Below are 13,657 nucleotides of genomic sequence, written 5' to 3'. Positions count from 1 at the left end.
TAATATCACCCAAAAGAACACATTTACGCCATTTTGTATATATCATGTTTTGTTCACAATTAAATTTGCTATAAAATGAGATAAAAACCACTTCGATAACTTAAATAGTCTTGAAGATATAAACTGTTAAAGTTTAAAATTTGATATATTCCTCTACACTACATGTAATTTTTGCTATATATCACCCAAACGGTCAACGGTACGTATCTGTTATTGTAATATATTTTATTCGTAATTAGATTTGCTACAAAATGAGATGAAAATTTCTAAATTAACTTAAATAGTTCGGAAGATATAAACCGTTAAAGTTATAAGCTTCTTTAATTTCTGAATGCAATAGGCCCGTGTTTCTTAAAAGTCCCCGCGCTTTGTTTTTTCTGCACGTATTGCGTCAGAAGACTGCAGATTCACACATCAATACTGGACCTAAAATAGTACTTTTTAAAGTACTTCTTGACTTTTTTCGCCCAAGGAGGGTCGGCCCACAAGGAGTAAATTGAAAATCTTAAATAAAAGCATAGGCCATGATGCATATCAAATTAAAGAGATTTACCTGTAGAACGCGTTTCCACAAACTGCACTATAAAAGGACATGTGGGTCAAAAGTTATACAATGTTGTAGTATTGCTAATTTATTTATTAATCATCGGTCTACACCATTTCATCTCATTGCATATCATATAACATACGTAACGGAACTTAACAACAAGGGTCATACATAACAAACAATAGTATTAACAAGCCAAACAATGATCAACAAGAATAATCGTATAACAAACTTTTCAAGAATTGAATATAAAAAGATGTAAATAAATCTGGAATTCCATAAATTGATCGGTTTAATGTGATAATATTTAAAATTCTATCAACATGTATCAACATTTTAATAAATAGGAAAGCAAACAAGAAATTCAAAACAAACTGGATCATAGGACCACTCTACTGTATTATGGACCACCAAGGATTATGAGAAACAAGCAAGCAGCTATTTCCTAAAAGTAATAAAACTTGAGAAAATTTCGAGATTTTTAGAAATACTGTTTCCCAAACGATGTAGTCTTGGTAGCGTGCTGTTGTAGGCATATGCTGTAGAATGATATCCCTTTCAAAAGGTTCTGGGATCAGGATGGTCTGGAGCAGCGAAAATTTACCCTGCTCAGCAGATCAGGAGAGTCAAGTTCTGCAATGAGATTCTTCCTCAGGAAAACCAGGTCAGTAATACGCCTTCGAGAACTCATGTGGTTTGGCCGAAGATGCTGTCGAAGATCCTCAAATGGGTACATCCCTGAATGGGTATCCCAGAAGAAGTCCTACGATTCTAAAACAAGAGATTTGTTCTTTCGATGTCCTGTGAACGACCAAGTGTATAAATGGGGACCATACAGGAGAACAATATTCCAACAAGGAGAGCACAGCCCACACATAGAACCCATTTCTGGATAATCTCAGAATGAAACCAAGGGCTGAGTTTGCTTTCCTTGTTAACCTGTTATCAGGGCCGGATTTCCCAATAGGCCCGGTAGGCCCGGGCCTATGGGCGCAAGGTCCCAGAGGGCGCACGGCCGAGAGTATTTTTTTATACCTAGGCTATCTAAAAATAAAAATAAATAGTCATAATTGATCAAAAAACTCCAAAGCATTGTGATTCTGAAGTTCATAAGAAGAAATAATTGTTATGAAATTTAAACTATATTTTCAGAATTACGCATCAATTTCGTTTCAAAATTGGTAACGAACATTGGTTATACGGGAGTAGGCTGTAGGGATGTTGACGTTGACGAGCGCCAGAAAGGGGTACGCGTCGTATTGCCACTGCACTGCCACTATGCTGGGTCGGGCTCGGCACTACTGATCAGAGTGATAAGGGGTGCATGCGTGCTAGACATGACATTGTTACCACCCTCACATCACAAAACAAAAGTTATTTATTAACTAATCTTTTGATTAGTTTACAACTATCTGCAGGATCAAGTTAAAATATATCATAAGTTTTGTTGAATATTAAACCAACAATGAATTATTTACCTTTAAAATTGTAATATATAATCAAGGCTTAAGAGGACTAGATTGTTTTAACGGTGTTGGCTGCACTGTACCAATGCCGTGACGTCATTGCTACCTACCAGATTGCCCGCTGAACGGCTGTCTAACGTCATCCATGCTAAAAGTAAGTCATGTTCTATGTTGTGCGTTATACCTAAAAGTAGTGCAGTTCTTTATACATTTCATTGGCGCAGTCGGTAATTACGGATTTCTTCTATGGATTAAAAAGTAAAAATCTTTTCCGCGAGTGTTAATGGGAGACAAAAAGGACAAAGGAAAAGGATCTACTGTGACGAAAATGTCAGGTATTGGGAAGGTGGGAGAGTTTAATCCCCATGAGGAAGCCATTGAGTCGTATTTAATGCGTCTCAAACACTATTTCAAGGCCAATAGTATTGAAGATGGTAGTAAAGTTTCAGTGTTGATTACTGTTCTGGGCCCTAAAATATTAGCAGTTTTGTCAGATATTGTGTCTCCTGATGAGGTGGATAGTAAATCTTATGAAGATTTGTCAAAAGTATTGGTCAAACATTTTTCCCCAAAGAAGTTAGTAGTGGCGGAACGATACATGTTTTATTCCAGGGTACAAAAGCCTACCGAAACTATTTCTGAATTTGTTGTAGCTATCAAGCATTTGTCTAGTACTTGTAAATTTTCTACATTTCTGAAAGATGCCCTTAGGGACAAATTGATTTCTGGAATTAATAATGAGGTGATACGACAAAAATTGTTGTCTGAAGACTTAGATTTTGAAGAAGCTCAGACTTTGGCTCTCAGGCTGGAACAAGCAGAGAAGCAAACAGGTCTTTTCAGTTCGAAACAGGATGTTAACAGTTTGAGTATGAAACGTGGTAAAAATGTTTTACCTGCTAGCTCTTTTAATAAATCCAATGTAAATGGTTATTTTAAACCAAATATGGGGTTTAATGGGAAAAATAAGTGTTACAGGTGTAATTCAGTGGAACATAAAGCTAATGATTGTCCATATTCTAGTTACAAGTGCAATGCATGCAATATGGTTGGGCATTTGTTCAAGGCTTGTAAGTCCCGAAATAAATTTAACAAGCAGAATTCAAAGTCCAAGAGTGGAAGATTTGCCCCACACAAGGTGCATCATCTTAATTTGGAAGAGGAGGACCCTAGGCCTAGGCCTAACTTGGATATAGTCAAGGAGACTCGGGACTTGTGTTTGTACAATCTAGGCCTATCTGACGGTACAGAAGCTTACAAGGTAAGACTAATGATAGAAGATGTAGTTGTAGAAATGGAAATTGATAGTGGATCAGCAGTATCCGTGTGCCCGTCTGAGGTTTTTGCGGAAAAATTTCCTAATGTGGAATTAAATCATGTAAATTTGAGTTTATTGACATACACTGGTGGGGAGGTGCCTGTGCTAGGCCAAGCTGATGTAACTGTAAAATATAAAGGTCAAGAAGTTATGTTGCCCTTATTGGTTGTGAAAATGTGTCGTAGGAACCAGCCTATGTTGTTGGGAAGGAGCTGGTTGGCCAAGTTGAAACTTGATTGGCGTTCTATTTTTTCAGTAGTATCGGAAGTAGGCCTACAGAGTAGGCCTAGTAATCAAATTAATTTGACTTTGTCTGAGCCTAACCCTGTGAGTAGTGTATCAGGACCTAGTTGTAAGGATCAACTGAGTAGGCCTAAGCTTAGCAGTACAACTGAAGTTGATGTGCAAACGTTGAAAAATAAATATGCTATGGTATTTCAAACGGGAGCTGGAGAAATTAAAGGGGTTACTGCTCACATTATTCTTAAAGACAATGTAGTTCCCAAGTTTTGTAAATATAGGCCAGTGCCTTATAGTTTGAGGGAGAAGGTTGAACAAGAGTTAGACCGAAGGGTTAACGATGGAATAGCCTATAGGGTTTCCAGCTCCGAGTGGGCTACACCGTTGGTGACGGTTCCTAAACCAAATGGCGTAAGATTGTGCGCCGATTTTAAGGTAACGTTAAATCCGGTGCTGCAAACAGAGCACTATCCGCTTCCGCAACCGGAAGATATTTTTGCCTCGTTGTCAGGATGTACATACTTTTCAGTAATCGACCTCACAAATGCCTATCAGCAGTTAGCAGTAGCAGAGGAGTCACAACCTTTGTTAACCTTGACTACCCATAAAGGACTTTTTAGATTGAGACGTTTGCCGTATGGGTTGTCGTCCGCACCGGCTATTTTTCAAGCAGTCATTGATCAGATTGTATGTGGGTTACCAGGTACCGTAGCGTACTTGGACGATGTTCTAGTGGGAGGCTCAACACGTGAAGAAGCTTGTAGTAGATTAGAAAATCTGTTTCAGCGTCTGATGGATTATGGAGTTCGGGTTAACGAGAGCAAGTGTAAATTTTTGCAGCCTAAGGTTGAGTATTTAGGCTATGTGGTTTCAGCAACGGGAATCAGCCCCCAGCAAGGGATTGTGTCGGCTATTCGAAATGCCCCGGAACCGAGTAACAAGGATGAGTTAAGGGCCTACATTGGGTTGATTAATTACTATGGAAAGTTTATTTACAATTTGTCATCAAAAATCAGTTGTTTTTATGATCTTTTGAAGAAGGACGTCCCATGGAAGTGGACCAAAGAGTGTTCACGCACTTTTGAGGAAAGTAAGTCATGGGTTCTTGACTCCAATATTTTGGTGCATTATGATGTGTCTAAGCCACTTGTTTTAACGTGTGATGCTAGCCCTAGGGGAGTGTCAGCCATTCTGTCTCATATGGTCGATGGAGAAGAGCGGCCTGTAGCTTTTGCGTCCAAAACTCTTAGCCCTAGTGAGAAAAATTATTCCCAACTACACAAGGAAGCATTGGCGTTGATATTCGGTGTAAAGAAATTCCACAAGTATATTTATGGTCGTAAGAACTGTGTGTTACAGACGGATCATCAGCCGTTAGCGGCAATTTTTGGAACAAAACGTGGTGTACCTAGCCTAGCTGCGGCAAGACTTCAGCGATGGGCTCTCATTCTGGCAGCATACAATTTTGAGGTTAAATATCGAAAAGGGGTTGACTTACCCCACGCTGATGCGTTATCACGCCTACCTCTACAAGATGATGAATCGTTGGAATTGGAGGATAATTATGTTTCACATGTTGAGTCTTGTGTTCAAGTAATCAATTTCTGCAGTGTGAGTGATGATTCTCCGATTACGTCTTTGGACGTAGGAAGATTGACGGACAAAGATCCATTGTTGTCGAGGGTTCGGGACTTTGTTTTACATGGCTGGCGGGAGGTTCAAAATCCTATGTTGCTTCCATTTCAGAGGAGACGATTGGAGTTGTCAGTGGACAAGAATTGTATCTTGTGGGGAAGTCGGGTGGTGATTCCTGAGATGTTGAGGGAGAACGTTATCCAGATGCTCCATGAACAGCATCCTGGTATAACCCGGATGAAGTTGTTGGCTAGAAGCTACGTGTGGTGGCCAGGTATCGAAAAATCCATTGAGGAGACAGTGGCGTCTTGTTTTGTATGTCAAGGCACGAGAAATGCCAGTCCTAGAGTTCCATTGCATCAATGGCCGTTAGCCACGGAGAGGTGGCGCAGAGTTCACATTGATTTTGCAGAAGATCCCACGTCAAGACAGCAGATGCTCATCCTAGTCGATAGTTACTCAAAATGGATTGAGGTGTTTCTGATGAGCTCTACATCTTCCTCCAAGACTATAGAGAAGCTTCGGACTTTGTTTGCAGCCTATGGTTTGCCCGAAGAATTGGTTTCTGATAATGGTACCTCATTCACTAGTCTCGAATTCCGTGAATTCCTTAGAAAGAATGGTGTCAAATTCACCCTGTCCCCACCCTATCACCCGGCATCCAACGGAGCCGCAGAACGTTCAGTTCAGGAAGTCAAGAAGAGTCTGCTGCGCCAGGTCTTGAGTGAGAAGCGCAGTCATCCTACTTCTTTACAGCATAAGCTAGATAATTTTCTATTTTCCTATCGCAACACCCCCACTTCAGTGACAGGCGTGAGTCCGGCTGAATTGTTCCTACGCTGGAAGCCTAGAACTCACTTAACAATGTTGAAGCCAAATTTGCTTGATGAGGCCAGGAAGCAACAGGAGTTGCAAAAACGGGCAGCAGATAAACACAGAGGCTCTGATAGGTCCTTCAGTGAAGGCCAGCATGTGTTAGTAAAGACGGTGAGGCAGGAAAAAATTTCTTGGGTTCCCGGCCAAATTGTGGAGTGTAGAAGTCCAGTAACTTATCTTGTGAGGGTCCTGAACCGCACCAGGTTTTGTCACGCTGATCATCTAAGACCAAGTCAGGTGGAGGAAGAGGAAATTTTGGTTAGAAGAGAGGAAGTGCCAGATCCACCGGAATCAGTGACCGTCAGCGTGTCGCCGGAGAGAGTATCTCCAAGTCGGCAGAGTTTGCCGTCATCGCCAAGGGCCAGAAGTCCACCGTCACCCCAAGGACGGAAGTCGATGGAAGAGGGGCAGCGTCCAGAGGTGCAGTGCAGTCCAACTCCTGTGGTTAGAAGATCGCAGCGGACTGTGCGCAAACCAGCTAAACTGGACTTGTAAGTGTGTATACACACGATTCAAAAAGAAGAATTTTTAGTTGATTATTAAAAAAAATATATATAAAAAAAAGAAGAAAAAAAAAATGGAAGTTAAAAAATTGTTTGGTTTTAAAGAACGTTTTATGTTGAATTAAAGTTTTATAAGAAGTTTTAAGTTGTGGGCCAACTATTTTATAAGGGTTGGCGAGTGTAATATATAATCAAGGCTTAAGAGGACTAGATTGTTTTAACGGTGTTGGCTGCACTGTACCAATGCCGTGACGTCATTGCTACCTACCAGATTGCCCGCTGAACGGCTGTCTAACGTCATCCATGCTAAAAGTAAGTCATGTTCTATGTTGTGCGTTATACCTAAAAGTAGTGCAGTTCTTTATACATTTCAAAAATTAACGAAAAAATATTAATCTCAGTTTGCATTCAATTTTAGAAAAATTCAATACCCTCCAAAGAACCATTAATGCTGTCATTTTCTCCTCAGGCCTATCATGGATCGGTACGGTTGGCCGGAATATTGCTCTGTTTTGCTTTGGAAATATAACCTAGATGCAGTACGACCATGGATTAAATACATAGAAATATAACTCAAGTCGACTTCTCATAACATTGTTAATTCAAAATTTGTCCATGTGTAGTTCATGTTGGTGAGACTGGACGTTAGTTTTGACGTAATTTTGTTTCTATTATTTTAGGGTTAGTTCTATGATGTGTGTTTTAATTTCTTGTAATATAAACAGGAGACGACCTATTGTTGATGATTAGATCGTTTTATTTTGGATAAACTAGATTTAAACATAGATAAACATACCCCTTAAATAACAAGAATTGTTTTCAGCTAATCCAAAATGATGACAAATCTACTAAAGGAGTACGTATGTTTAATCTATGGTGTCACGTACTGTATGGAGTTCATGTTTTTGGGCCTGGAATAATTGGAATCAATGGCCATGTTTTTTTGCAGGAATGCTCGGTGGGTTGAGTTGTTTTGTTTCAGTCCCACCCCCACGGCCACAAACATGAGCAATTATTAAAAAAAGCATAAAATTGCTAAAAGTGTTAAGACGGTATTTTGTTAAGGCTAAACAAGTCAATTCTAAAAAAACGTGCAATGATTCCAACGAGGAGTGGTATTCAAGCTGATATTAGCTTATATTGAGCAGTGGTATTAGCTTAGGCCTATGGGCATGATTTAGTTTTTAATAAAGGTTTGAAGGAAAGTAACTGTGACCAGACTAGGGGGTGGAAAATTATTTGGGCCTAGGGGCGCAAAAATGCTAAATCCGGCCCTGCCTGTTATCTTGATCATCAGGTTTGAGATATGATGTAAATGATACTCCAAGGTCGTTGACAGAGGTGGATCTAACAAGTGCGTTCCCATTTATTGAATAGTTAAAAAGAGAGGTTGTTGGGGACCATCATTCACTAGAATTCATTCAAAAGCATTCCATTTTGCATAAACCACATTGAAATTCCATTGATGTTCTGCTGGAGGCATTTCGGTTCTGAGAAAAACTTTTTACATGATTTGCGTTTGGGCAGAGATAAAACTGTTCGTACAGCCGATTTTTGGAATTTAAATAGAAATTTAGTTTTTAAAATTTCATAGTCCCATATAGGTATAGCATACGCTATAGGAATAGGCTATATCATACGCTAAATGAGGATATATTAGTCCGTAATATACGGATATTAGAACTTCGAAGGTAGATGTGTTCTTTAAACTACGTAGAACAAAAATTCCAGAACTGACTTTTGTTGAAACCTGCTTAATGTGATCTGAGAAATCAAAATGTTTATATAGTGTCAGTCCCAGAAACCTAACACTGTTAGTTGGATGAACTGTTGTGTCACCCAGAAGTAGGCTGAATCCATTAGAGAGTCTCTTTGAAAAAGAAAAGTGCAAAAGTTGGGTTTTTTCGGCGTTGACGGAGAGAAAGTTGGAATCAAACCACTCGATTAAGCTACTTGCTTCCCGAAAGGTAGTGAGCTCCAAGCTTTTGATGGTGCGGCTGGAAATGGAGAGTGAGGTGTCATCAGAAAATAGTGTTGGTTTAGCGGTTGATATTCAAGATGGAAGGGTGTTAATGAAGAGCAGGAATAGGGTAGGTCCTAAAGCAGAGCCCTGAGGCATCTCTCTCAAAATGGTGGTCTTATCAGAGGAATAGGAGCGAAAGAACCCTGTTGTCAAGAATCTTTGACAACGTCAGCCATATATTAATGAATATTGAAAATAAAATTGGTCCCAGTAGAGATCATTTAGGTACACCAGAAGAAGCTTCAATCTTATACAAGACTTCGCTCCAGCAAATTTCATTTTTTTAAAGTGATTCCACAAATAGTCCTCAAATCATACGAGTATGATTCAGTGATCCCCAATCCACCAAGCTTTGCCACGAGATAAGTGTGACTTACACGGTCGAAAGCCTTGGATAGGTCCAAATTGACAGAATCGTCCTTATGGTTACGAGGAAAGGCTTGCATTATGTCATCCTGGTACAGAACCAAATTGGTCAAGGTAGATCGCCCTTTATTGAACCCTTGTTGATAGGGCACGATGACATTGTTCAAAGAAAAAGAGAGTCCATGAAGTAGAATTGCTGGAAATATATTAGCCAATGTAGGTTGTACCACCACTGGACGATAACTTTTGACGGATGGGTCACCTTTCTTGAAAATTGGTAGCACATTACCATTTTTAAGACCCCGAGGAAACTTTCCAAGCTTCATCAAGATGAGATGAAATGGTGTTGACCATTAATTAATTAATGAATAAGCAAAACTATAAAATTGTATAACTTTTGACCCACTTGTCCTTTTAAAGTGCAGTTTGTGGTAACGCGTTCTACAGGTAAATCTCTTTAATTTGATATGCTTTTATTTAAGATTTTCAACTTACTCCTTGTGGGCCGACCCCCCTTGGGCGAAAAAAGTCAAGAAGTACTTTAAAAAGGACTATTTTAGGTCCAGTATTGATGTGTGAAGTTGCAGTCTTCTGACGCAATACGTGCAGAAAAAACAAAGCGCGGGGACTTTTAAGAAACACGGGCCTATTGCATACAGAAATTAAAGAAGCTTATAACTTTAACGGTTTATATCTTCCGAACTATTTAAGTTTATTTAGAAATTTTCATCTCATTTTGTAGAAAATCTAATTACGAATAAAATATATTATAATAACAGATACTTACCGTTGACCGTTTGGGTGATATATAGCAAAAACTACATGTAGCGTAGAGGAATATATCAAATTTTAAACTTTAACAGTTTATATCTTCAAGACTATTTAAGTTATCGAAGTGGTTTTTATCTCATTTTATAGCAAATTTAATTGTGAACAAAACATGTTATATACAAAATGGCGTAAATGTGTTCTTTTGGGTGATATTATGCCATTTTCAATGAATAGTTCAATTCCTCTATAGAAAACAAAGATGGCGTCGTATTTCAAGATGGCGGACCTAAAAATCGGGCACCCCCCCATAAATTGTTTGTATTTAGGGTATGGAAGAAATGTGCAAAAGCTGCAGCTTTAATCCATCAGGTCACGATCCTTGCCGATATTGTCTCTAAGCCACCACACTATAATTAGTTGTGCTGCTGAGTTGGTCTGACTCATCAAGAGACGACATGATAGTAACATGTGATGTTACACGGATACATCAACTATGACACTATAATATCCATGGTGCTGTAATCTACCTGACGTTATAATTAGTTGTGCAGCTGAGTTGGTCTGACTCAACAAGAGACGACATGACAGTAACATGTGATGTTACACGGATACATCAACTATGACACTATAATATCCATGGCGCTGTAATCAACCTGACGTTATAATTAGTTGTGCAGCTGAGTTGGTCTGACTCAACAAGAGACGACATGACAGTAACATGTGATGTTACACGGATACATCAACTATGACACTATAATATCCATGGTGCTGTAATCTACCTGACGTTATAATTAGTTGTGCAGCTGAGTTGGTCTGACTCAACAAGAGACGACATGACAGTAACATGTGATGTTACACGGATACATCAACTATGACACTATAATATCCATGGTGCTGTAATCTACCTGACGTTATAATTAGTTGTGCAGCTGAGTTGGTCTGACTCATCAAGAGACGACATGACAGTAACATGTGATGTTACACGGATACATCAACTATGACACTATAATATCCATGGCGCTGTAATCAACCTGACGTTATAATTAGTTGTGCAGCTGAGTTGGTCTGACTCAACAAGAGACGACATGACAGTAACATGTGATGTTACACGGATACATCAACTATGACACTATAATATCCATGGTGCTGTAATCAACCTGACATTATAATTAGTTGTGCAGCTGAGTTGGTCTGACTCAACAAGAGACGACATGACAGTAACATGTGATGTTACACGGATACATCAACTATGACACTATAATATCCATGGCGCTGTAATCAACCTGACGTTATAATTAGTTGTGCAGCTGAGTTGGTCTGACTCATCAAGAGACGACATGACAGTAACATGTGATGTTACACGGATACATCAACTATGACACTATAATATCCATGGTGCTGTAATCAACCTGACGTTATAATTAGTTGTGCAGCTGAGTTAGTCCGACTCAACAAGAGACAACGTTGCACAGTTTGAAGCTCTGCTACGGCTGATGTCACGGTTATTTGTAACAGTTCAATTAACTTGTTTGGTTGGAACGTGTACATACCGGTTGTAAGGTTTCAGAGATAAATACTAGAACCTATAAATGTATATCTATGAGGAAATAACTTAGGTTTTACAATGGTAGCTTTACTCATAACCTCACAAAGAGAGGCTTCAGAATAGATATACTGTACTGGATATTTTTAGCTGCTGTACAAAATACTTTCGATATTCTATTACCAATTATAAAAGCTGATTCGCACCATATATAGTTTCAAACCAAAACATTTCGCTTGTATTCCATCATCTGTGAGGCAAAATTTAAACAATTTAAATGTCCGTCAAAAACTGTTGAAATTGAATTATGTATATTTGGAACAGTTTTTCAACTTTAAAATGACATAATTATCATATTTTTCATTAATATTATATCAAGACAAAAACTGATTAATAATGATTCCGTCAAACAAATGTTTAACACTATAAAATATTTTAACGTAACTTTTCTTAATAAAAATTACAATATTGTTTTATAACGCATTGATACATGAATTAAATGCTCCTTTATAAGCCACCCACAGCATGTCGAAACAAAGGCTAGGCAGTCCCAAACTTCAGAGGTGAGAATGTGAAAGCTTATTCACAAGGGATCTACTTTTCAACGCTGAAATGCCCTTAGTTTTCCCCCTTTAATCACGCTTAATTGAAACATCAAATATATCAACTTGCCGTGACATGAGTTTTGAAGTGTTAATTTTAAACTTTTTCCTAAAACAAATATCTCTTGTACGTGTAGAATACAAGTTTGTCAGAAGCTGTTAGTGCTCAAATGCAAGGATGATAATTATTTTAAGATATACCAAATTTGTTATTGTTCGTTACCAATTTTGACACTACATCCCACTTTGCGCCTTAGATTTAGTTTTTTTTTGCAGATCTAAACTGCAACAAGCTTAGCTTTTCATTTCACAATTTCAAAATCAACCATTTTAAATCCTCCAATACGTGTCCAGCAGAGGTTGAAGAAACTCCCACCAATGTGCATATAAACAAAGAGCACATACTTTAATACTTCATAAGAAATGAAAGCATAGAAACCCTTAACGATTTAACACTACCCACTAGTTCTCATTCAAAACAAGCAGCTAAAAATGTAAGATAGTAGGAAGGTGTACTTTAGTGTTGCTAACTATAACATAGAATTTTTTACTACAGATTATTACTCTTGGTTACTAGAAATTATGATAGACCGGTAAGAGCCACTGGAGGTAAGGTCATATGAATCTCATTCACTGAGGAAAGGTCATATGAATCTCATTATCTGAGGTAAGGTCATTTGAATCTCATTCACTGAGGAAAGGTCATATGAATCTCATTCTCTGAGGTAAGGTCATATGAATCTCATTCTCTGAGGTTTATATAAATTTATTGACTGTGTGAAATATCTTTGGATTTTATGTTTTGAAATTTTATCTTAAAAAGATAGAAACAAACAATGGCACATTTTTAACCCAGGATGTCGAAAAACTATTAGCTCTGAAAAAATGAGATAGTTACTTTAAACAATTTGTGTTAATAATCCAATCGTGGTTTCTCATGGATATATATTATTGTTTACTACTTAAATCTAATTGGAGTTATGTCAAAGGTATTCTTAAATATTGGTTAATATCAACAACGGAATCCTCGGACTTTAGACTAAAACATTTTGTTAGAGGTTGGCGGCCTCTACATTATAGTGTACGGGTAAAAGGTAGTGAGGTACCAAGATGTGCACCCACAAAATCACTGCCATGAATATTTGGAATTTTCTTATCATCATTTTTTGAAAGTTTGGCAAAATGTACAGAGGTTTGCAATGTATACTGTACAGACTCAAGAAAAATATTGTACGAGTAGAACTTAAACAGAACTGCCACATAAGATGTTTCCCTTAATTTGGTCTTAACTAGCATTTTCTTTTACTATACAAATTTTAGTATTGCAGGGACTAATGTTTATTTTTTTTACTAAACGTTCTTCGTATATTATACATGCGTATTTTGTGACGTGGATTCTTCACGGAAATAATATTATATTAAAATACATATTTGAATATGTATATGGTTTTATTCAATAATGAGTAACATAAAATCTTTTTCTTGTTTGGAAATTTTAAAATTTGATCATTAATTTGTTTTAAGGTTCTTGGATTAAGAGAGGTTAAGGATATGTCAAGACTTTCGAGAACTTTCTGAAAGTAACTATACATCAAGGTGCCTACTCCCCACAGGTCTTAGAGAGTGGGAAAATGTTCATTAAGTAATCTCAAGAGTTCCCCACAAAATCAATATTTAGTGCCAATTCATATATGGAGAAGATTAATTTATATTTTTTCAATGCAACAAAAAATATTTTAAAATTGTTTGTATGTCAAAGCAAAATAC

The 13,657-nt window shown here is 37.8% G+C and overlaps 1 protein-coding gene across 1 annotated transcript; it reads left to right on the top strand.

Moving 5' to 3' along the window:
- The first annotated feature begins 2,296 nt into the window (after nucleotides 1–2,296).
- Nucleotides 2,297–6,577, top strand: LOC128989505 (uncharacterized protein K02A2.6-like). The gene is made up of 2 exons (XM_054411400.1): nucleotides 2,297–2,846; nucleotides 4,275–6,577. The coding sequence occupies exons 1-2, from the start codon at nucleotides 2,297–2,299 to the stop codon at nucleotides 6,575–6,577; spliced, it is 2,853 nt and encodes a 950-aa protein (XP_054267375.1).
- The last annotated feature ends 7,080 nt before the right edge of the window (nucleotides 6,578–13,657 follow it).

The sequence above is a fragment of the Macrosteles quadrilineatus genome, unplaced genomic scaffold (genome assembly GCF_028750875.1).
Source record: "Macrosteles quadrilineatus isolate MER2022 unplaced genomic scaffold, UCM_ALF_1.0 Scaffold_3__2_contigs__length_128488019, whole genome shotgun sequence".
NCBI lineage: Eukaryota > Metazoa > Arthropoda > Insecta > Hemiptera > Cicadellidae > Macrosteles > Macrosteles quadrilineatus.
The sequence above is the reverse complement of the archived record's forward strand: the minus strand, read 5'-3'. Positions and strand labels throughout refer to the sequence as shown.